Source organism: Cherax quadricarinatus, chromosome 80 (genome assembly GCF_038502225.1).
Source record: "Cherax quadricarinatus isolate ZL_2023a chromosome 80, ASM3850222v1, whole genome shotgun sequence".
NCBI lineage: Eukaryota > Metazoa > Arthropoda > Malacostraca > Decapoda > Parastacidae > Cherax > Cherax quadricarinatus.
Window position 1 is genome coordinate 18,248,615 of NC_091371.1, and position 26,078 is coordinate 18,274,692.

The 26,078-nt window shown below is 38.7% G+C and overlaps 1 protein-coding gene across 1 annotated transcript in view; it reads left to right on the forward strand.

Moving 5' to 3' along the window:
* Positions 1–4,915: 4,915 nt before the first annotated feature.
* LOC128702367 (squamous cell carcinoma antigen recognized by T-cells 3) overlaps positions 4,916–26,078 on the forward strand; it is a 32,725-nt gene continuing 11,562 nt past the window's right edge. The window contains exons 1-10 of the mRNA XM_053796601.2: positions 4,916–5,410; positions 6,056–6,182; positions 6,584–6,688; positions 9,418–9,572; positions 10,286–10,537; positions 12,416–12,548; positions 12,683–12,868; positions 17,653–17,826; positions 18,628–18,802; positions 22,543–22,701. Of these exons, the coding sequence (XP_053652576.2) occupies positions 5,255–5,410; positions 6,056–6,182; positions 6,584–6,688; positions 9,418–9,572; positions 10,286–10,537; positions 12,416–12,548; positions 12,683–12,868; positions 17,653–17,826; positions 18,628–18,802; positions 22,543–22,701 (1,622 nt within the window). The 5' untranslated portion in view covers positions 4,916–5,254. The remainder of the gene's footprint in view (positions 5,411–6,055; positions 6,183–6,583; positions 6,689–9,417; positions 9,573–10,285; positions 10,538–12,415; positions 12,549–12,682; positions 12,869–17,652; positions 17,827–18,627; positions 18,803–22,542; positions 22,702–26,078) is intronic.

Here is a 26,078-nt window from a genome sequence, read left to right on the forward strand (position 1 = left end):
TATTTCCTGAAGTCGCTGTTGGGAGATTTACAATGATAATTACACATTAAAATAACTACATAACTTACTTAAACAAAACGAGTATAACTTGGTTTATTTTTTGTCTAAAATAAGGTATGTAAATGTGTGTTTTAAGCCTTTATTGAAGCATAGAAATAAGCTGCGCATTGAAGAGTTGTATACATGTGTAAAGCAGTACGCAGGCGCTGAGGAGAGAGTTCTTGTGGCGCCTACTTTAACTTTATAGAAACAGAATATTGTACAACATGCAGTCAGTTAGGACAGGTTAATTGGAAACTTTCCGGCCCTGAGCCTTAGGTCTTAGCTGTTTAAATTGTTAAAGTTATATCCATGACTGATTTCTACTGTAACTTACTGCTAAGCCTTAAATATTAAAATATTACACTGGAAATATGTCACTATCTGACTTTTTGGGGTTATCCTAGACAATTTACACATATGTTAAAACTATGTATAATGATTGCTCTTATGTGTACCTGTACCTAAATAAACTTACTGATAAACCAGGCTGTTGCTTTCGGCCGCACTTCCTTTACGTACATACATACATAATGTCAGAGAACATCTTCGATAACTTTTTTGCCTGACCATTAGTTACGAGTGACAACAGTTGGAGTTGAGAGGGACCTACCCAGTAAGTTTGTTGCTACCAGGGGGGGGGAGGGGCATTCCTTTCCTGTCAAGATTATCTGTGCCTCACCTTTAACAGTATATAAGTCACCATGACTCACGAAATCGTAATGACACGATTGCAAACAAACCATACCATGGACGCGGATTGAACTCGTGGTGAATGAGTCGTAAAACTCCAGCCAGCTGGCCCAGTGGTTCACGCGCTTGCCTGGAGTTTTACGACTCGCTCGGCACGAGTTCAATATCCACCCGTGGTAAAATATTTCGTTCGGATTTTTAACCCCGGAGGGTTAGCCACCCAGGATAACCCAAGAAAGTCAGTGCGTCATCGAGGACTGTCTAACTTATTTCCATTGGGGTCCTTAATCTTGTCCCCCAGGATGCGACCCACACCAGTCGACTAACACCCAGGTACCTATTTGCTGCTAGGTGAACAGGACAACAGGTGTAAGGAAACGTGTCGAAATGTTTCCACCCGCCTGGAATCGAACCCGGGCCCTCCGTGTGTGAAGCGGGAGCTTTAGCCACCAGGCCACCGGGCCTGGTGGCCCGGTAGGGTTTATAAGTCACCATTCTATTGCATCAGCTTCACATTGTTGCAGACTATGGAACAGAACTCTTCTCCAGGATGAGGGACTGACCACCTCAAAATTACGTCTTCGATGGTAATGGATTGATTGCATCGTCTTTACATCTCTATTGCTCCTGCTGCCTCCTCTGTATTCGACTTAAGAAGCCTCAAAAATACCTAACTGTTGCACATGTCTTTCTAATAAATTTGTCGGTATTATATCTCATTATAATATTGACAATACACAGATAACCAGCACATAGGAGACTGAAACTTAAGACGATGTTTCGGTTTAATACCAGTTAATGGTCCAAGTCATATGCCAAAAACAAGTCAAAAACCACTTCTAGTATAGGGCCCCTGCTCAGACAAGACGGATCCTACACAGACGACAACGAAGAAATGAGCGAGATACAGAAATCGCAGTAAGATAAGATAAGATAAGATAAGATTTCGTTCGGATTTTTAACCCCGGAGGGTTAGCCACCCAGGATAACCCAAGAAAGTCAGTGCGTCATCGAGGACTGTCTAACTTATTTCCATTGGGGTCCTTAATCTTGTCCCCCAGGATGCGACCCACACCAGTCGACTAACACCCAGGTACCTATTTGCTGCTAGGTGAACAGGACAATAGGTGTAAGGAAACGTGTCGAATGTTTCCACCCGCCGGGAATCGAACCCGAGCCCTCCGTGTGTGAAGCGGGAGCTTTAGCCACCAGAGCCACTAACCAGTTTAAAGACAGACAATCCAAACAATTTTTTCATGAATGAGCCTCAAAACCCTGCCAATGTAGGCCAGATTTATGACATAACCCTAACTCCACTGGACTTTGAGAAAGCCATCGACATGCCCATGTACTCAGCCCCAGGCCCAGACTCGTGGAACTCGGTGTTCATTAAAAACTGCAAGAAACCCCTCTCACGGGCCTTAAGTATGCTATGGAGAAGGAGCTTAGACACAGGCGAGATTCCAGTCACTAAAAACAACAGATATAGCCCCACTCCATAAAGGTGGCAGCAAAGCAGTAGCTAAGAACTATAGACCAATAGCTTTAACGTCCCACATCATAAAAATCTTTGAAAGAGTTCTAAGAAGCAGGATAGCAAACCACCTGGACTCCCAAAAATTACATAACCCAGGGCAACATAGTCTCAGAGCAGGTCGCTCCTGCCTTTCGCAACTGCTAGACCACTATGATATGGTCCTAGATGAAATGGAGAACAAACAGAATGCAGATGCAGTATACACAGACTTTGCAAAAGCCTTTGACAAGTGCGACCATGGTGTAATAGCACACAAAATGCGTGCTAAAAGGATAACCGGCAAAGTAGGCAGATGGATCTTCAACTTTCTAACCATTCGCACACAAAGAGTAGTGGTAGAATAAAATCAGATGCTGCCATAGTGAAGAGCTCTGTCCCACAAGGCACAGTACTCGCACCTATCCTGTTCCTTATTCTCATATCAGACATAGAGATGTAAAGCACAGCACTGTATCATCTTTTGCAGACGATACTAGGATATGCATGAGAGTGCATCCATTGAGGACACGGCAAAGCTCCAAGAAGATATAAACCAAGTTTTCCAATGGGCAACAGAGAACAATATGATGTTCAATGAAGACAAATTCCAATTACTCCGTTATGGAAAACTGGAGGAAATAATAACTAGGGCTGAGTATACTACAAACTCCAATCACACAATAGAGCGGAAAAGTAATGTGAAGGACCTGGGTGTGGTAATGTCCGAAGACCTCACCTTCAAGGACCACAACAATGCCACTATCACATCCGCTAGGAAACCGATAGGATGGATAATGAGAACATTCAAGACAAGAGATGCTAAGCCAATGATGATCCTTTTTAAATCACTTATTCTCTCTAGGCTGGAATATTGCTGTACATTAACATCCCCATTCAAGGCAGGTGAAACTGCAGAACTAGAAAATGTAGAGAACCTTTACTGCACGTATAAGTTCCTTAATTAGTGGGAGTGCCTGGAAGCACTTGACTTGTACTCACTAGAGCGCAGGCGAGAGAGATATATCATAATCTACACCCGGAAGATTCTGGAGGGACTGGTCCCTAATATGCACACAGCAATCACTCCATACGAAAGCAAAAGACTTGGCAGGCGATGCAACATACCCCCGGTGAAAAGTAGAGGCGTCACTGGTACACTAAGTGAAAACGCAATAAGTGTCCGGGACCCAAGACTGTTCAACAGCCTCCCATCAGCAATAAGGGGCATTACGGGAAGACCCCTGGTTGTCTTCAAGAGGGAGCTGGACAGATACCTAAAGACGGTGCCAGATCAACCGGGCTGTGGTTCGTACGTTGGATTGCGTGCGGCCAGCAGTAACAGCCTCGTTGATCAGGCCCTGATCCACCGGGAGGCCTGGTCGTGGACCGGGCCGCGGGGGCGTTGATCCCCGGAATGCCCTCCAGGTAGACTTCAGGTAGGCATGTTTCCTTACACTTACTGTCCTTGCTCACCTTGCAGTAAGTAGGTACCTGGGTGTTGGCTTGGTTGGCAACGCTCTTGCCTCACATACCCTGTGTCCGTGGTTCGATCCCCGACACGGGAGGAAATGTTGGGCGTGTTTCCTTACACCTGCTGTCCCTATTCACCTGAGTGTTAGACGACTGGTGCGGGTCGTATCCTGTGATACAAAATTGAAGAATCCCAATGGAAATAAAACATAGTCTTGATGACGCACTGACTTTCTTGGGTGGCTAACCCTTCCCCGGGTAAAAAATCCAAAAAAATCTTATCTTTACTACTATGGGTCTCATCCTAGGGTACAAGACTGAAAAACCCAATGGAAATAATATTGCTTAAGACAGACAATCCTTGATAATGCACTGGCTTTCTTAGTATCATGGGTGGCTGGCACTCCCCCGCATTAAAAAAAATCTGAGCAATTCTTAAGTTTCGGTTTCCTATGTGCAGGTTATTTGTATAATGGCCAGAGCAGTCATCAGTTACTGGCCTGGTGGCTAAAGCTCCCGCTTCACACACGGAGGGCCCGGGTTCGATTCCCGGGTGGAAACATTCGACACGTTTCCATACACCTGTTGTCCTGTTCACCTAGCAGCAAATAGGTACCTGGGTGTTAGTCGACTGGTGTGGGTCGCATCCTGGGGGACAAGATTAAGGACCCCAATGGAAATAAGTTAGACAGTCCTCGATGACGCACTGACTTTCTTGGGTTATCCTGGGTGGCTAACCCTCCGGGGTTAAAAATCCGAACGAAATCTTATCTTATCTTACAAGCGACGGATGAAGGTTGTTAGTGGAGTACAAGCGATGGATGCAAGTTGTTAGTGGAGTACAAGCGACGGGAAGGTTGTACTGGAGTATAAGCGACGGGATGAAAGAATGTTAATAGAGTAAGTAAGTAAGTAAGTAAGTAAGTAAGTTTATTCAGGTATTCACAAATACAGTTACATAGAATTATCATATATAGCAGCATATGTGTAGAGAACCTAGGATAACCCAAAAAAGTCAGACAGAGTGACTTATTTCCATGTGCGATGGGATAAAGGTTGTAATAAAGAGTAAATGATGGATGAAGGGTGTTCCTGGAGTATAAGCGACGGGATGAAGGTTGTTACTGGAGTATAAGCGACGGGATGAAGGTTGTATGGAGTATAAGTGACGGGATGAAGGTTGTTACTGGAGTATGAGAGATGGGACGAAGCTTGTTACTGGAGTATAAGCGACGGGATGAAGTTTGTACTGGAGTATAAGCGATGGGATAGGAGCGTCAAAACATCCCCCAGCAGCACCCACAACACGAACGTTTCAATCTCCAGTAATACTCATCTCGCCCTAACATCACTGCCATCTTACCCGAGGCTTCACACTACATCACTCCCTCAGACGGTCCCTCTCATTAGCAAGAAGGAAAAGAACGTTGGAAGCTCTGTCTATAGTGAGGGAGAGGAGGTGCAGAGTCCTGGTTTTAAATTGCGTTGCATCTGCATAGGCGAAATTTATCCTCAGTTTGTATGTGATTTCCGATAATGGCAGATCCTGAGGAAGAAATGACCAGTGATCAGGAAAGAGAAGAGAGTATGGAGGGTGTGAGTGATGGTCATGACACCGACTCAGAGGATGAGGGAGAGCAAGATAAGAAGGAGGAAGAACTCAGGCTAAAAGTTAAGGAATTAAAGAAACAGGTAAACTTTTAAGTGGTGCTTCCAAGTTCAACTTCTCCTCTCAAGCTCTCATGGGAGTGTCCCTTTATGCTGGGGAGGGGCTCTTGATCTAGGGAATTGGATCTGTGCTCCAGTTCCCTGGATTGAGCCTGAACTCCTTCCATCCTCCACAGGCGCTGTATAATCTACACGAGTTTAGCGCTTCCCATGATAAGCTAGGGAGTGTCACTTGATGCCAGGGAGGGGCTCTTGATATAAGTTGAACCTATACTCCCTCTAATTGGCTCGAACTTTAATGCCTTCCATTCCTCAAGTGCTTTGTAACCACTATGGGTTTAGCACTCTCCATATGAATATATTAATAATAAAAAAACAATGTTGATGAATGAATCTTGTTCCAAGGGATAGAGCCTAACCCCCCCCTTTCCTTGGATCAGTTTTGGTTACCTCTCACTTCCCTGGCACTGCATAACCCCTGTGGGTTTAGCACTTCTCCATGAGTATAATAATAATAATAATAATAATACTAAACAACAAACAAAAACAAAAGTTTATTTCTTTGCAAAGGTTACAATGTGTATTTACATTTCATAATTTGATTGGTACAAAGGAAGCCACTATCATGCCGGGGCATTTCCAAAGTTCAACACCTTTATTCTTTTGCAGCTGGACGTAAATAACTTATATTATGATGGGCACGTGCAGCTGATAGCAGCATTACGTGACCTTTTTGAGCTAGAAGAGGCAAGAAAAGCTAGACAAAAGATGAGTGAAGTGTACCCTTTAACACCAGGTAAGATAGTAAGTCAGCCTATATAGGTACAGGTACACATTAATACAGGTTCACAAATTAATATACATAGCATATTGTAAATTACCAAGGATAACCCAAAAAAGTAAGTTTATTTATCATACATTGTGTAAATTATCTAAAAAAAAACCAAAAAACTCAAAGTAATTTGTTTACTTTTTTCAGTGATTGTGTCCAGCAATATACTTGCTTTAATTCATTGCTAATTAAATTATAATTTAATAATTTATATAAATTTTTTTGTGCATATAAAGATTTTATGGACACTATACATTCTGTATTCTTGATCTACACTATACATTCTGTATAGTGTTGATCAAGAATATTTATGCTTAGACTCTGGTGACTAGGTTTATTTATGATGAACTGTATTTTAATACTAGAGTTATGGTTGGACTGGATTCGGGATGAGCAAAAAGTGTGCACATCAAGTGATGAGAGGCTGTATATTGCTGAGTTATTTGATCGAGCCGTAAAAGATTATACGAGTAAGTATATTGTATATCTATCACTTCATTAAACATAAGACATCATTCTATATTCAGTTATTTGTCAGAAGCAGTTATATGTACAATATAGTATGTGTATTATTTAAATTGTGTAATTTAAAATTAAACATGGTATTATGTTCTGCAAAATATACATGAGCTAAATATTCTATTAGGAAAAAGCATCATTTAAAATACGAACTACTGAGTAGAGGCACACTTTTATTTTGCTGTTATTGAAAGGGTAAATTAGTTCTGACATTTGTTTAAAATTTCCTGATGTCAGATCCGAGTCTCTTAATTATTAGACAAAAAGAGGTTACTTGTAGTCACTTCTTTAGGTCACTCCCTCTTTTTTAAGAGACCAGATCTTTTAAAAAAAAATTCATATAAATTAAGCTTACTTTTTAAACCTCAAGAGCCATCTCCCACCAAGTCAGGGAAGAAAACATTTGCCATCATTTATTCAATCACTTTCTTGCCAGAAGTATATTGACATCACAATTCAGTTTACCCTCTAGGTGCAACATCCCCACCACTCCAGCAGAAGGCCTTGGTCAGGTGACCCAAAGTGCTAGCTGTGGGCTATTATATGACAAAGACACATATCAGGAAACACTTGTCCTGTTTCCTAACAAACCTTACCTAACCTAACCCACCACTCCTTAAAACTCAAAGCTTATGTTCCCATAATACTGCACAGTACAGTATTTTGAAAGAGATTTGCCAATTTCCTTTCTCTGTCTTAATAATAATATAATATCTTTATTTACTGCAAGCACATGTACATGGTATATAGGCCTAGCTAACATCAATGACATACTACTATATAGGAAGCCCCTTGTGATGCTGAGCATTTCTGGCAAATTAGGTCAGTTTTGTCCCAGGATGCAACCCACGCCAGTCGATTAACAGGTACCCATTTTAAACTGATGGCTGAACGGGGACAGGGACAGCAAGTGTCTTATGGAAGCACATCTCTAATGTTTTCCAGCTGTACCAGAGGAGATTCAAACCCTGGACCTCAGTGTGTGAGCTGAGTGCACTGGTGATCTATTTTAACAGCTATGCCACTGTTATGGCAATTCTTGTTAGACATGTTAGCTGTAGTCCCCCTTCATTGATGGGGTTCAGTTCAACTTCAAAAAATCATCTATAATAAATAAAAGTCACAATATCTTGGCTGGGGCAATTTCCAACTAACCCTCAAATTGGAAATTCCTAAGTTGACATTTTGGTCCATCCTGAGCTAACATCAAATCACATCTTGATAATGGTCCAAGATTGACTGAAATGTCCAAGTTTATTTTTTTTTTTTTTTGTTTGTGAAGAAATTCTTTGTATTCCTTCAGTATCTCTTATTCTTTAGTTTATAGCCATGTCCTCTGGTTCTCTTTGCTGATAGTGTTAGGAATTTTTTTTCTCACCTTTTCTTTTGTACTGCAGTCATGCATATGATTACAATACAAACCATTTCTTCATAATTTTATTTATCACTGGAAGTCATTATGCAGCTCATCTTTGGACTATTTTGGTCTAATGTAATTTTATTATGAACATCTTTCTGTAGTACAGTACTTTACTCAAATTCTTAAATGGAAAAAATGATATATTGCAAAAGTTGAGAAAATAATGGATTTTTTTTTTTTACATTTTTATTAAGATTACAGTCATACCAAATGAATTTTCCATTGCAAACTAGGCTTTTTATAATAATTTTTTTTTTTAGTTTATCTCAAGGCATTATCAATGAATATTTAAGTAGGATATAATATTTAGGGTCAGTTTATCTCATCAACATTGAATTCAGTACAGAACATTAATAAATTCTTTTGCTAGTGAATAAGGGTATAATAGCTGAAGCTAGTAAGGATTTATATTGCACACTGTCAAGGGTGAATTGCTGGGACTAAACAGTTAAATTTAGGGAAGACGGTGTTGACAGCATTAGGTTTTAAGAAAAAACAGACAAATGTAGATAATTTGGCATTGATGAGTAAAATACATGGTAAAGTTGGGTAACTATTGTTGAAATGTTCTGCCTACACAGTAGGCTTCTTCAGTCGAATGTAGAGGTGGCTAACAGTATGGAGATAGCAGAAGTACTGGTGAGGTAAAGCAGTTTTTTTGAGGTGGTCAGTCCCTCAGCCTGAAGAAGAGTTAGTCACTTCTGTTTTTGACTGAAGAAGCCTTTTGTGTAGGGGAAACATCAACAATAAAGTTACCCAACTGTTTCACATCTTACTCATTAACTTGTTCGCATTGTACAGTATACCATTTGCATAATTAATCAGGCATTGGTTGGTAATACAGTGCTGGTATTTCCTTACTAATCCTATTTCCAAGTAATTCCATGTACTCTACTGTATTGGTTGCTTAACTGGTGACACTGGATAACATATGGTCATTCTGAACTTCTGAGCATGATAACATTCATTGAACGTTATTGTGCACTCTTTGAACATACAGTACAGTGGACCCCCGGTTAACGATATTTTTTCACTCCATAAGTATGTTCAGGTGCCAGTACTGACCGAATTTATTCCCATAAGGAATATTGTGAAGTAGATTAGTCCATTTCAGACCCCCAAACATGCACGTACAAACGCACTTACATAAATACACTTACATAATTGGTCGCATTCGGAGGTAATCGTTATGCGGGGGTCCACTGTATATGCTTTTATTTGTATGTATGGAAGTATCTAATTCTTACCTTCCTTTACAAGGCGTGCAACTTTGGGTAGAGTACGTAATGTTCACGTTAGGTAGCGGGGACATGGTAGCAACTAGAGCAACTGGAGAACGTGCTCTTACTGCTGTAGGAACTCATGTTGCAGAAGGCGTGTTAATATGGCAAGTTGTACTACTAGTTGAGAAGCAGGTAAGCATATGAATAGTCTTCAGAAATTCTGTAATTGATAAAATTAGGACCAATGTATGTGCAAGAAGCAGATCCCTGCAGGAGGGAACATACTGCATGTAATATGAATATAATATGTGGGTATATTTATAGTATTTTTAACAGTTAAATTGGTTATAATACACTGTATAATTATGTCCTAGAATTTTAATTAAATTTTGCTGTAAATGTTCTGAGTGTTATATCTGTGATTACTTTCAGTGAAGCAATCATAATACAGTATACAACCAGCATATAATGCATTTCTTGTTAGTCAATGAATAATTGTTTTTAGTGTGGAGGCCAGATAGGATTAGTATGGTTGTGGCTGCATTGGTGTGTACTAAGAATATTTATTAAGATGATGCATTATAAAAAAAATTTCTAATGTAAATATTGTAGGTTATGCTATTCCACACTGACTCTTAATAACAAGGTACAGTGGACCCCCGGTTTACGATATTATTTCATTCCAGAAGTATGTTCAGGTGCCAGTACTGACCGAATTTGTTCCCATAAGGAATATTGTGAATTTGATTAATCCATTTCAGACCCCCAAACATACACATACAAACGCACTTACATAAATACACTTACATAATTGGTCGCATTGGGAGCTGATCGTAAACCGGGGGTCCACTGTATACTATAAATATATAATAATTTTAAGTAAACTGTCCCATACTGGTTTTCAGATATATGCAGGCTTACAAAAGTCAGGTACCATTCAGTCAGAACAGGAAATAAAAGAGCAAGAAAAACAGCTTCATAGAATCCAAGGACTCTTGCGAAGACAGATGAGGGTTCCCTTGCTCAACTGTGATGCTGAGTCACTACTTGAGGAAGCTTCTGAATATTTTGATGGTGAAGTTGACCCTCATATGAAGGAAGATCTCAAGAAAACCCAAAAGAAACTGAATGAGAAAATTCCTTTTGAAGATGATTTGGTAAGGCATTTTCTTAAGACAGTCTGAAGTGTCAAATTTTATATATCTTTAATATAATTATTGTATGCTATGTCTATAAACAGTAAATATTACTGTTGTTACTCATAATAGGCCTCGGTATATATTTTCTTTCTGCATTCTTCTCATCCTTAGCAATGGTTATTGCTTACCTTTGTTATTCCTTCTTTTTATATGCAATAATATCCTCTTTTACATGTCTTAAAATTTAACACTTTAATATTTTAATATTTTTTAATTCTTATCTTTGTAGAACCAAATATAAGGCAAAGACTGCTGAATGATGTAGAGAAACATCACACATGTATGTTGAAACACCTTAAAAACAAGCTTATATGTCCCATTACATAGGGAAAAGGAGGAGATGGAGGACACAGAGGGCCTGCTGGGGCAGTAAGGACAAGTGAGATAAGAGAAGGGTTGTGCTTAGTTGCATGTTGTTGTGTAGCTTGGTTCTATCCAGAAGTATTGGGACAAAACTGCTGTACTATGTATTGGGCAGCACCAGGATGCTCAACACCATGGTATAAATAGAAACTACCTTTTCTTACCTCATTTAACCTCACCATCCATATAGCCTCTTCACTTCTTTTTTTTTTTCCTCTGTGGTATATAAGCTAAATAACAGGATGCAGCCAGGTTAAGGCTGGAGGCACTGCAGATGCCATGTTTGGGTGCAGTGCAATGTGTCAATATCAAGCATAAAATTTGGAGCTTAGAAATTAGAAAATAGAATGAGATTACAGAGAGTTAATTCTGGTGCTGAGAAGAGATTGTTGAGGTGGTTTGGGCATTTAGAGAAGATCAAGCAGAATAGAATGACCAAGAGAGTTTATAAATCTCTGGTGAAAGGAAGAGGGAGGGGGGACAGTGGTCATCCTAGAAAATGTTAGAGGGAGGGGTAAAGGAGGGTTTTGACTGTTAAGGGCTTGAGCAGTAAGCAGGCTTATGTGGACATGATAGATCAGAATGAATAGAGATGAATGTGTTTTATGGCTTAATGTGCTGTTAGGGTGTGAACAAGGAAACATCTGTGAAGGGATTAGAGAAAACTAGGGTCCTGGAGGTGGGAAGTACAGTGCCTGCACTCTAAAGGAGAGGTGGGGATATTTGCTGTTTGGAGGGACATCTGAACTGTCCTATCTACCTGCCTGTGGCAAGTCAGTGATAGTGTGAATGATGGTGAAAGTGTTTCTTTTTCAGGTCTCCCTGCCTCAGTGGGAGACATCCATTGTTTAAAAAAAATATTCTAATCAGCAGTAATTGTAATTAGAGAGAAAGAAGCTGTAATAAAGAATGAAAGATTCATTTGTTCCTTGTAAATACCTCCATCACTATGGGACATTCATCCCACCCTGCTCTTACAGTGCACTGAATGAGAATGAGTAATATTTCTGGGAATTGCTTTGATTACTCACATTGTATTCATATTCTCATCTGGGCCACATGCTTTTTTTTCTCTCTACTTGTTGTCTTGGCTTTTTTTGGAACACTATTTTTTGTAAATCATTTCATGTTAGCAGAACATCTAATATAAAACATTTCTGAATGAATATGTAACATATTCATTCAGAAATGTTTTATATTAAAATGTTTTTCTTGAAATATATATGAACTATGAAGATAACTCACTTGAGCATTTATTTGTTTATTAAGTAGCAGAAATTTAGGTTATATTGTTCCTTCAAGGAAGAAAGAGCTGAATTGATAGTGGTAAAAGGTTCTTGATCCAAGGAATTGAAACTACATTTCCCTTGGATCAAACCTTATTATCTTCCATTTTCCACATGCTGTAAGACTTGTACTAGTTTAGCATTTCCACATGATAATTATTATTATTATGTATTATATTATACTTAGCTGAGAGCTGAAAATGATGTTGACAAACTGGCTGGATATCGACGTTATATTGCACAGACAAAGGAAACTGACAATCCTGCAGCAGTGCAGAGTTTATATGAGAGAGCTGTTACTGACCACTGTCTTGATGTAGGTAAGAAAGATTACTTGTAAAAAGTTATATTGAATTACTCTCACATTCTGTACTGTTTGAATCTAATGTAGTACAGGATGGTTATTACTAGATAGAAATGTATGTAAATGATGTTCTACTTATTTTCCTCACAGGCCTATGGGAAGAATATGTTCGTTTTGTTATGCATCAGTTTCCTGGATTGGACTATGTTGTTTTACCTGTTTGTGAACGCAGCCAGAGGAATTGTCCTTGGTCTGCCACCCTCTGTGACCTCCATATCACAGCTCTGCAGATGTTTGCTTCTAAGGAAGATGAGTCTCTTACAGCTAAAGTAAAAGGTAAATGTTAAATACATTACATAGACTATAGAGCACGTTAACAAGTTTTGTTCCTTTTTTTTTTGACTAACAAAGTTTTTCGTATAGAAAACAGTAGTACAAAACGATGTAATATGAAGATTTCTATTGTAGCTCAGTGTTTGTAAGGCTCAGACACTGCATGACCTCTGTGGGTTTAGCACTTTCCTGTGAATAATATAACTTCTCATGCTGGGAAGGACTTAATATTTAAATTTTGAGAAGCTTTAATAATTAAATGTTAAAAAGGGCTTTAATATTTATTATTAAATATTGAAAAGGATTAATCTAGATGTTGAGGACTTAGAACATAATGTTTAGGTTTTAATTTTGTGTTCAGTAGGACTTAATAATTGAACATTGAGAAGGGCTTAATAGGTAAATACTGAGAAGGGTTTAGAAACTAAATGGAAATTGACATGATGCATAACATATGCAGTGACAGATGTAAATAAATTCTATTGGATGATGGTTTATGCAGTCATGGGTTTTCTTAAATCAAGATTTAGATTCGAGAATTAAGATTTAGATTAGGAATATAGTTGATAGTAAGAGAAAAATTAAGTAAGTGTCATGTCAAATTAGGTAAAGAAAAGGGTATACAGTAGCACTTGGCTAGTATTTCGATGCCTTTAATCTTTTAAAGACCAGAATGGGAGTGTTCATGTTCTTTCCTGGGTTATCACAAGTCCTCACAAGCATAAATCAGACATTATTGGTGAGAAGTTTTTGCTGCCAGGGGTAAATGTAAATGGGGAGCCTTTAATTGAGCTATGTGTAGAAAGAGATTTGGTAATAAGTAATACATATTTTATGAAAAAGAGGATAAATAAATATACAAGGTATGATGTAGCACGTAATGAAAGTAGTTTATTAGATTATGTATTGGTGGATAAAAGGTTGATGGGTAGGCTCCAGGATGTACATTTTATAGAGGGGCAACTGATATATCGGATCATTATTTAGTTGTAGCTACAGTTAGAGTAAGAGGTAGATGGGAAAAGAGGAAGGTGGCAACAACAAGTAAGAGGGAGGTGAAAGTGTATAAACTAAGGGAGGAGGAAGTTCGGGTGAGATATAAGCGACTATTGGCAGAAAGGTGGGCTAGTGCAAAGATGAGTAGTGGGGGGGTTGAAGAGGGTTGGAATAGTTTTAAAAATGCAGTATTAGAATGTGGGGCAGAAGTTTGTGGTTATAGGAGGGTGGGGGCAGGAGGAAAGAGGAGTGATTGGTGGAATGATAAAGTAAAGGGTGTGATAAAAGAGAAAAAGGTAGCTTATGAGAGGTTTTTACAAAGCAGAAGTGTTATAAGAAGAGCAGAGTATATGGAGAGTAAAAGAAAGGTGAAGAGAGTGGTGAGAGAGTGCAAAAGGAGAGCAGATGATAGAGTGGGAAAGGCACTGTCAAGAAATTTTAATGAAAATAAGAAAAAATTTTGGAGTGAGTTAAACAAGTTAAGAAAGCCTAGGGAAAGTTAAAAACAGAGTAGGGGAGTTAGTAGATGGGGAGATGGAGGTATTAGGTAGATGACGAGAATATTTTGAGGAACTTTTAAATGTTAAGGAAGAAAGAGAGGCAGTAATTTCATGCACTGGTCAGGGAGGTATACCATCTTTTAGGAGTGAAGAAGAGCAGAATGTAAGTGTGGGGGAGGTACGTGAGGCATTACATAGAATGAAAGGGGGTAAAGCAGCTGGAACTGATGGGATCATGACAGAAATGTTAAAAGCAGGGGGGGGATATAGTGTTGGAGTGGTTGGTACTTTTGTTTAATAAATGTATGAAAGAGGGGAAGGTACCTAGGGATTGGCGGAGAGCATGTATAGTCCCTTTATATAAAGGGAAAGGGGACAAAAGAGACTGTAAAAATTATAGAGGAATAAGTTTACTGAGTATACCAGGAAAAGTTTACAGTAGGGTTATAATTGAAAGAATTAGAGGTAAGACAGAATGTAGGATTGTGGATGAGCAAGGAGGTTTCAGAGTGGGTAGGGGATGTGTAGATCAAGTGTTTACATTGAAGCATATATGTGAACAGTATTTAGATAAAGGTAGGGAAGTTTTTATTGCATTTATGGATTTAGAAAAGGCATATGATAGAGTGCATAGAGGAGCAATGTGGCAGATGTTGCAAGTATATGGAATAGGTGGTAAGTTATTAAATGCTGTAAAGAGTTTTTGTGAGGATAGTGAGGCTCAGGTTAGGTTAGGGTGTGTAGAAGAGAGGGAGACTACTTCCCGGTAAAAGTAGGTCTTAGACAGGGATGTGTAATGTCACCATGGTTGTTTAATATATTTATAGATGGGGTTGTAAAGGAAGTAAATGCTAGGGTGTTCGGGAGAGGGGTGGGATTAAATTTTGGGGAATCAAATTCAAAATGGGAATTGACACAGTTACTTTTTGCTGATGATACTGTGCTTATGGGAGATTCTAAAGAAAAATTGCAAAGGTTAGTGGATGAGTTTGGGAATGTGTGTAAAGGTAGAAAGTTGAAAGTGAACATAGAAAAGAGTAAGGTGATGAGGGTATCAAATGATTTAGATAAAGAAAAATTGGATATCAAATTGGGGAGGAGGAGTATTGAAGTGAATGTTTTCAGATACTTGGGAGTTGACGTGTCGGCGGATGGATTTATGAAGGATGAGGTTAATCATAGAATTGATGAGGGAAAAAAAGTGAGTGGTGCATTGAGGTATATGTGGAGTCAAAAAACATTATCTATGGAGGCAAAGAAGGGAATGTATGAAAGTATAGTAGTACCAACACTCTTATATGGGTGTGAAGCTTGGGTGGTAAATGCAGCAGCGAGGAGATGGTTGGAGGCAGTGGAGATGTCCTGTTTAAGGGCAATGTGTGGTGTAAATATTATGCAGAAAATTCGGAGTGTGGAAATTAGGAAAAGGTGTGGAGTTAATAAAAGTATTAGTCAGAGGGCAGAAGAGGTGTTGTTGAGGTGGTTTGGTCATTTAGAGAGAATGGATCAAAGTAGAATGACATGGAAAGCATATAAATCTATAGGGGAAGGAAGGCGGGGTAGGGGTCGTCCTCGAAAGGGTTGGAGAGAGGGGGTAAAGGAGGTTTTGTGGGCAAGGGGCTTGGACTTCCAGCAAGCGTGCGTGAGCATGTTAGATAGGAGTGAATGGAGACGAATGGTACTTGGGACCTGACGATCTGTTGGAGTGTGAGCAGGGTAATATTTAGTGAAGGGATTCAGGGAAACCGGTTATTTTCATATAGTCGGACTTGAGTCCTGGAAATGGGAAGTACAGTGCCTGCACTTTAAAGGAGGGGTTTGGGATATTGGCAGTTTGGAGGGATATGTTGTGTATCTTTATATGTGTATGCTTCTAAACTGTTGTATTCTGAGCACCTCTGCAAAAACAGTGATAATGTGTGAGTGTGGTGAAAGTGTTGAATGATGATGAAAGTATTTTCTTTTTGGGGATTTTCTTTCTTTTTTTTTTGGGTCACCCTGCCTCGGTGGGAGACAGCCGACTTGTTGAAAAAAAAAAAAATTAGAATTTGGTTGCAGAAGTTGAGACATAGGTTATCAGAGTAAGTTTTCATCACAAGTCTGGCCTTGATTGTCAGGAGTCTGTTTTTGGTACTAAGTCTAGCAAAAGTATCCAATTATCTATCAATACCTGGAGTTTACCTGGAGAGGGTTTTGGGGGTCAGTGCCCCCGCAGCCCAGTCTGAGACCAGGCCTCAAAATAAGTCAGATATTCTACACACACCTTGAGCTGTTACCCTTTACTATGAACAGTAAGTCAACTTAGCATGGATGTAGGTTGCTTACACTAAACAGCACTCCTACATAAAAAATTATCATGTACCTCATCAACTATTCTAAGAATGTTTGATGTATTAAGGAGGTGGTTCTCACTTCACACATACATACAATGTTTTACTAGAATAAGAGATATGGTAGATTCAGTAATAAACAGAGGCGCCCTAAGTACGGTCAGAAGAGCTAGTGTTTACATAATTATTAGATTTTTTTTTTATTAACACATCGGCCGTTTCCCATCAAGGCAGGATGACCTGAAAAAGAAGAGACGCTTTCATCATCATTGACTCCATCATTGTCTTGCCAGAGGCGTGCTGACACTACAGTTAAAAAACTGCAACATATCAACAGCCCTCCTTCAGAGCACATGCACTGTACTTCCCACCTCCAGGACTCAAGTCCAGCTAACCGGTTTCCCTGAATCCCTTCATAAATGTTACTTTGCTCACACTCCAACAGCACATCAAGTCATACAAACCATTTGACTCCACTTGCTCCTGTCTAACACACTCGTGCACGCTTGCTGGAAGTCCAAGCCCCTGGTACCAGTACCTATAAGTTGACAGAAATATAACCAGAAACTAACAATCTGCTTTTCAGAGGCAAATACCATACTTACATTTGATTTCTAACAGTTATAAGATGAGGTTGTCAGCTACTATATGATAAACCAGTTCCTTTGTTTATATTAGTGACTCACATGCTAATGAAAAGTTTATTAATACCAAGTCTTTTTTTTTTTTAATATTTAAAAATAGATATTGTTTAAAACAAGTCACAATACATTGAATGGATCAATTTGCATATAACCCCCAATTTTGAGAGGAAACTATAGATGACATTTTGATATGTCATCTGTCAGTTGTGACTTGATAATGGTCAAGGACAGACATAATGTCATTTATATTTTTCTCTCTAAAGTTTGGGCTATTTGAGAATAGGTATCAAAGATCAGATTTTTTATTTTTGCTTCAGGTGCTCTGGAGAAAGGCCTCAGCTGTGGTATTCAGTCTGGACGTGAAGCTACTCGCATGTGGATGGCCTACCTGATATACTTGAGGAGGCAAATTGTATGGGACCAGCCCCATGATTGCCAGCTACTTGCTTTTAGAGAGGCAGGACAGCAAGCTATAAGCATGATTGATGAGTGTAAATATTGCCCAAGCTAAGGTTTTTTAATCATACCCTTTAACTTTGTTTATGGCATAACCAGTTATTCAGTAGGATAATTTATATATTAAAGTATCAAGTTTTACAGTGATTATGTATGAGTGAGGTGACAGTGTTGAATGATGATGAAAGTATTTTCTTTTTGGGGATTTTCTTTCTTTTTGGGTCACCCTGCCTAGGTGGGAGACGGCTGACTTGTTAAAAAAAAAAATCAAGTTTTAATTATTTTGGTCTCAGTAGGTGGAGTTAAAACAGTGGTATGATTCACAAGAGCAAGTACTTGAGGGTGGTTTCATGGTAATGGAGGTGGTATTTTGTTCATGAACATAAATAAAAATCTATTTTGTGATGCAGACCCTGGTCCATTTGACTACTAAAGCTGATGTAATGGTCCATCCCATAAAAAATGAATATCACACCATATGATGTGATAGGTCCTCCACTCCACAGAATTAAAGGATCACTGCACAGTAGTAGGAAAGTGGTGTATAAAGAATTTAAATATTGGGGAGAGAAAAATAAAAATTTGGCATGTTTTGTGAAGAGATAATAAAACAAGAAATAATAAAATTAATAGATACAGAAAAGTCTAAATATTCAAGAAGTTAGGTAATTTTTAATTATATACTGCACAATGAGGAAAGGATAGGGATTGAGTATAGTACAGTACTTTTATTCTCAAGATATTTGTTGCTGTTTTGGTGGATTGACATGTTGCTGTAAAACAGGATGCATGTTATAGTTTGTAGATGAATATTTTCTTTTTCTTTTCTCTCTTAGATTTTGGTGAAGATGGAGACATTGAAAGTGAAATACCTCGCTTCTTAGCTCGGATTGAAGCAGAATGTGCTCATGATGCTGAAAGAGCAAGAGAAATTTGGAATGACATTATTATGAAACGAAACAACAACTTTAAGAATGCAAAGTTATGGTTGGAATTTATCAGCTTAGAGAGGTAGTAAGCATTTTGTATAATTATACATTTTCTTTGTTATTCTGTGTGTTTGTGGGAAGAAATCACTTTAAAATGTAGTACTGCAGGAGGGCTGAAGCCTCCATAATCTCCATCAGACCTTCCAAACCTTCCCAAATAATAATGATGAAGATAATAATACCTAGGTAGTAGGTTGGTAGACAGCAACCACCCAGGGAGGTACTACCATCCTGCCAAGTGAGTGTGAAATGCAAGCCTGTAATTGTTTTACATGATGGTAGGATTTCTGGTGTCTTTTTTCTGTCTTGTAAACATGCAAGATTTCAGGTACATCTTGCTGCTTCTACTTACACTTAGGTCACACTACACATACATGTACAAGCATATGTGTACACCCCTCTGGGTTTTCTTCTATTTTCTTACTAGTTCTTGTTCTTGTTTATTTCCTCTTATCTCCATGGGGAAGTGGAACAGAATTCTTCCTCCATAAGCCATGCGTGTTGTAAGAGGCGACTAAAATGCCGGGAGCAAGGGGCTAGTAACCCCTTCTCCTGTATAAATTACTAAATTTAAAAGGAGAAACTTTCATTTTTCTTTTTGAGCCACCCTGCCTTGGTGGGATAAAGCCGGTTTGTTGAAAAAAAAAAATAATAATCTTAGGTAGTAGGTTGGTAGACAGCAACCACACAGGAAGGTACTATCGTCCTGCCAAGTGGGTGTAAAACAGAAGCCTGTAATTGTTTTACATGATGGTAGGATTGCTGGTGTTTTTTTTTCTGTCTCATAAACATGCAAGATTTCAGGTATGTCTTGTTACTTCCACTTACGCTTAGGTTACACTACATGTACATGTCTTCTTTCTTTCTTTCAACACACCGGCCGTATCCCACTGAGGCGGGGTGGCCCAAAAGGAGAAACGAAAGTTTCTCCTTGTACATTTAGTAATATATACAGGAGAAGGGGTTACTAGCCCCTTGCTCCCGGCATTTTAGTCGCCTCTTACAACACGCATGGCTTACGGAGGAAGAATTCTGTTCCACTTCCCCATGGAGATGTACATGTACAAGCATATATAAATACACACACCCCTCTGGGTTTTCTATTTTCTTACTAGTTCTTGTTTTTATTTCCTCTAATCTCCATGGGTGAGTGGAACAGAATTCTTCCTCCATAAGCCATGCATGTCTTAAGAGGCAACTAATATGCTAAGCGCAAGGGGCTGAGTAACCCGTTCTTATGTATACATTAGTAAAGTTAAAAAGAGAAAATTAGGAAAAGGTGTGGAGTTAATAAAAGTATTAGTCAGAGGGCAGAAGAGGGGTTGTTGAGGTGGTTTGGTCATTTAGAGAGAATGGATCAAAGTAGAATGACATGGAAAGCATATAAATCTATAGGGAAAGGAAGGCGGGGTAGAGGCCGTCCTCGAAAGAGTTGGAGAGAGGGGGTAAAGGAGGTTTTGTGGGCGAGGGGCTTGGACTTCCAGCAAGCGTGCGTGAGCGTGTTAGATAGGAGTGAATGGAGACGAATGGTACTTGGGACCTGACGATCTGTTGGAGTGTGAGCAGGGTAATATTTAGTGAAGGGATTCAGGGAAACCGGTTATTTTCATATAGTCGGACTTGAGTCCTGGAAATGGGAAGTACAATGCCTGCACTTTAAAGGAGGGGTTTGGAATATTGGCAGTCTGGAGGGATATGTTGTGTATCTTTATACGTATATGCTTCTAAACTGTTGTATTCTGAGCACCTCTGCAAAAACAGTGATAATGTGTAAGTGTGGTGAAAGTGTTGAATGATGATGAAAGTATTTTCTTTTCTGGGATTTTTTTTCTTTTTTGGGTCACCCTGCCCCGGTGGGAGACGGCCGACTTGAAAAAAAAAAAAAAAACTTCTAAACTGTTGTATTCTTGGCACCTCTGCAAAAACAGTGATTATGTATTGAGTGAGGTAAAAGTGTTGAATGATGATGAAAGTATTTTCTTTCTCTTTGGGTTACCCTGCCTCGGTGGGAGACAGCCGACTTGTTGAAAAAAAACAAATTGTCCTCAGACATGACATCACTGCTTCCAGCCTCCTCCTCGCTGTGACACTCACCACCCATGTTTCACACTCGTATAAGAGTGTTGGTACCACTAAGCTCTCATACATTTCCCTTTTTGCCTCCATGGATAACGTTCTTTGTCTCCTCAGATGCCTCAGTGCACCACCCACCTTGTTCCCCTCATCATTTCTATGGTTCATAAGTAAGATAGGTGTGCAACAGTTAGGTATCTTTATTCTGAAATGTTTTGCCTACACAGTAGGCTTATTCAGTCAAATACAGAGGAGGCAGCAGAAACAGTGGAGATGTAAAGTTGATGTAATCAATCCATCACCCTCAAAGACATAGTTTTGAGGTAGCCAGTCCCTCAGCCTGAAGAAGAGCTCTGCTCCACAGTCTGGATTGTTCCAGACAGTGAGGGTGAGAAGGGCAGTGCCTGCACTCTGAAGGAAGGCTATGGATGTTGCAGTTGGAAGGTAATCTGAATTGTGATGTCAGGACACTAATGAGAGGAAAGCAATTGAATGAATGATTGTGAACATGTTTTCTTCTTTGGGTCACCCTTTCTTGGTGGAAGATGGCTGTTGAGATAAAACAAAAAAAAGAAATGATATTTACTTTCTAAAGATACATATTTATACTGTAATGTTAGATTAAATTTTTTTTGGACAATTTAGTACACAATAATGATGATTATATGAAAGTAATAAAATATAATAATTATAGTCTTTAGTTTGAAGAACTAGATTTGAATTTACTTAAGAAGAGATAACATGATGTGTAATATGAATTAAACTTGGACCAGGGTTTGCGAACAGTTGAGAAGAGAGAATAAAATGTGTGACATTATTAAAGTATGATTTTTGACTACTAGATATTACAGAAAAAAAATAGAAATACAGCCTCTTCTCACTTAATGAATTCATCACTAAGTGAGGAGCATACTGTAATGGTAGTGAGTATGTGTCAACCATCTTTGATTTGATTTTAATGTCACCTTTGCACCATTTATAACATTTCTGATATATTTTGATATATTTTTAAATGTTTATACAGTAGTATACTATATATTGTAATAAACAGAATAGAAGAAATAAGCTCTTATATACATTATTTAGGTATGCATACTGGTCAGAGAGCCCATTGTAAGCTCAAGTTGTTGGTAAACAAGTACGTCGGTAAGTGAGGAGAAGCTATACTTAATGTTTCAAGTATGCACTGTTCAGGATCTTGTGTTTAAAACTAATCATGTGAAAGAAAAGTAATCACTTGCAGTAATGATAATCTCTGCCCATTTAATACAATCTTGCAGATACAGGTATTGATACATTTACCAGTAAATATAACCACTTTGAAGGAGAGGTTTGGGATATTGGCAGTTTGGGGGGACATCTAAATTGTCGTATCTGAGCGCTTTTGCAAAGTCAGTGATTATGTATGAGTGATGGTGAAAATGCTGAATGATGAAAGTTTTTTTTCTCTCTTTTTGGGTTTTTCTTTCCTTTTGGATCACCCTACCTCAGTGGGAAATGGCTGACGTGTTAAAAAAAATGTACATCTTTCTTCTTTCAACAAACCGGCCATATCCCACCAAAGCAGAGTGGCCGAAAAAGAAAAAGTTTCTCTTTTTAACTTTAGTAATGTATACAGGATAAGGGGTTACTAGCCCCTTGCTCCTGAAAAATATATATATAACCACTAAATGTTTTTGTATTCTTTAGGAGTTATGGGTCAGAGAAACATTGTCGTAAGCTTTTCCGTCGTGCTCTGGAGAGAGTTTGGGATTGGGTGGAAGAAATAGGTTCTGCCTACCTTCGCTTTGAGCAAGATGTTGGAACACTAGAATCAATGGAGGACTTCAAGAAGAGATATGAAGACAGGTAAATTCAATAATTTAACTATATACAGTACTCTATGTATAATCTTTTGAAAAGTTTACTAAACATTCATCTCTGACTTGTAGAGCACAAGAGAAGTGTTTGCCTTGCTGATACTAATAATGTTTTCTCCATAACAATCCCATATGTTGATCTGCCAATACTGTTTTAACTTCTTTTAGCCTTCACGGACTCTGTCTTGTTGAGTCATCCATAATGCACAATATTTCTTAAACGAATCTTAATTCCATTTATATTTTTGATTTGTGAATTTCCAGTTATATTTTTGATTTGTGAATTTCCAGTTATATTTTTGATTTGTTAATTTCCAGTTATATTTTTGATTTGTTAGCTTCCAGTTATATTTTTGATTTGTGAATTTATTGTCAGATGTTCTAATTATCAGAAAACATATGGCACTGGGTGTCTTATTTCTCCTGGCCTTGAGGGTTTCCTCACCTCTACACTTGACTTATATTCTAGCTTTCTCCTTATTTCTCTCTCATTTATGATTCTATAGTGATCCAGGGCAAGCTGAAGCATAATTAAAAATCCCCTTTCCAAAATGTGTAGGCTCTCTTATGCATTTCTGCTACCATTCTTGAAGAACAGAGGTGCTATTTGCAGATTTAAAGTCTTAAGGCACCCTCCTTTTATTGAGGTATATTGTGAATAGCACCTAGTCATAGTGATTTGCATAATGCATCAGTTAAGTAAATTTGGATTGTATGCTACCCACCCATGGTTCTTTTAATTTTAAATTTGTGGTATTCCTTTTAAATATTTCATGTGTGGCTGGTACATCCTTCAAGTCCTTTTCATTTTGTGTATTGACTTCCTCTTGGGAGCTTGTATACCTTTGAAATTAAATTTTGTAATCACTAATGCAAATACAAATGTAAGGTGTTTGCTGCTTTTTCTGTTCATTCTAACTTGGAAATTTTCATTTTTTGAAGACTTAACTGTCTTCTGTTTTCATATCATTTCTGGTAGGTTTTGATCATTGTAATATAATTGTGCTTGCCTACTCTTAAATACATATCTAGTAATAATAATAATAATAATAATAATAATAATAATAATAATAATAATAATATAATTTCTCCATGGGGAAGTGGAACAGAATTCTTCCTCCATAAGCCATGTGTGTCATAAGAGGTGACTGAAATGCCGGGAGCAAGGGGCTAATAACCCCTTCTCCTGTATACATTACTAAAGTTAAAAAGAAAGAAACTTTCGTTTTTCTTGTTTAGGTCACCCTGCTTCAGTGGGATATGGCTGATTTCATGAAAGAAAAACCATAATATCTTTATTTCTACAAATACATGTACAAGGTATACAGGCCTAGCTGACATCATTGATATACGGTGGACCTTCGGTTATCAGCCGTTCAGCTTATCGGCCAACTCGGTTATCAGCCGGTTTTTCGGCTTCCAGTAATCGGTCGTTATTTTGCTTATCGGCCGTATGGGACACATCAGCCCACTGCTGCCATGGCTGCTGGCTGCTTGTGTGTCAATCTGGCTGTGTCTCTGGGCGAATGAGGAAGTTGCTGCTCATTCATCCAAACATTTCGCTATAATCCATTGTTTTTGGTGGTTATTTATTAAGTGCAACTGCGAAATAAGTAACCATGGCCCCAAAGAAAGTTCCTAGTAGAATTCTTTTGGTAAAGAAAGTGAGAAACATGATGGAATTTAAGAAAGAAATTGTAGCAGAGTACCAGAGTGGTCGTGGTAGAGGGCAGTAGTGATAGTGGTAGAGGGTGGTAGTGATGTTGGTAGAGGGTGGTAGTGGTTGCAATGGTGGTAGAGGGTGGTTGTGATGGTGGTAGAGGGTGGTAGTCATGATGGTAGAGGGTGGTAGTGATGATGGTAGAGGGTGGTAGTGGTTGTGATGGGGGTAGAGGGCCAACTTGTTGAAAAAAAAAAAAATTGCTCATCAACACATTCACGAACGCTACAGTACAGTATTATTTTATTTCCCTACATCATATTTGTGCACCAAACATTCGTGAATTTTCAAGATTCATGAAGTTCTTGATCCTCTAACCCTCATGAATGTGGGGGGCCTCCTGTAGTGTATAAGTAAAGGATTATTCTGCACATAGTTTTGCTATACTTGTTAGCAAGTTTTCCTCTCAAAGAGTTTCTAAACTAAGCTGTGATAACAGTAAATGCAGCAGAAGTAAAGTAAAAAGTGGAAGCAGGCTCACTATCTTCAGATTCAGCTCTTCAAAAAAATATTGCATCACCATTTTCTAGTGCTTTGTAATAGGCAGAAGATTGCAGTCACTGATATACTTGTGGCCTGAGGCCAGACTTTTTGATTGCCTGATCAATGAGGCTGTAGCTGTCAGTGGCTTGCAGGTCTCCTTAGCCATCACAGCCTGGCTGATACGGTGCAACATGTAGCACATTTCATGATGGAAGTGGTTCACACACATTTGTTCCACAAGGTCAGGGATTCTTTTATTTTTTAATGACTGAAGCATTACAGAAAAATCATGTAACAACCTTTGGTTACTGTGAAACCTTACAGAATAAATTTGTGGTCCATCAGGCCCTAATCTTTAAAAAATACTGTGCCAAAGAAGTGACTACAAATTCCTGCTCACCATACAGTACTACAGAGCAGGGCTTCATCACCAGATATCAAATGTGTACCAGTTTATACATTTTGCTTTTGTAGTCTTTAAGTCTCCACAAGATATGCATTTAATCTTGGAATTTTTGGTCACACCACACATACATATTGTTAGCCGAATTAATTTTCCCCAGAAGAAATAATGGAAATCAAATTAATCCGTTCCTGACACCCCAAAGTATGAAAAAAAAAAATTTTACCACATGAAATATTAATTTTAATACACAGAAACTGAAGAAGACATGCACAATTACTACTCTACTAAGAATAGAATACATGATACTTACCTTTATTGAAGATCTGGTGAAGATTGATGGGCTGGGAGGAGGGAAGAGTGTAGAAGTTATTGTTTAGAAGAGGAATTCCCTTCCATTAGGACTTGAGGTAGTAAGTCCTTTTCTGGGGTTACTTCCCTTCTTTTAATGCCACTAGGACCAGCTTGAGAGTCACTGGACCTCTGTCGCACAACAAATCTGTCCATAGAGCTCTGTACCTCCCGTTCCTTTAAGATTTTCCTAAAATGGGCCATAACATTGTCATTGTACAGGTTGCCAACACGGCTTGCAGTAGCTGTGTCAGGGTAATTTTCATCCGTAAAGGTTTGCAGTTCAACCCACTTTGCACACATTTCCTCAATCTTTGAAGTAGGCAACTTCCGCATTTTCTCTCTCCCCCTCCTCTGAAGCAGTTTCCTCAAGTCTGGCCTCTTGCTGTTGAAGATGATACACAAATAA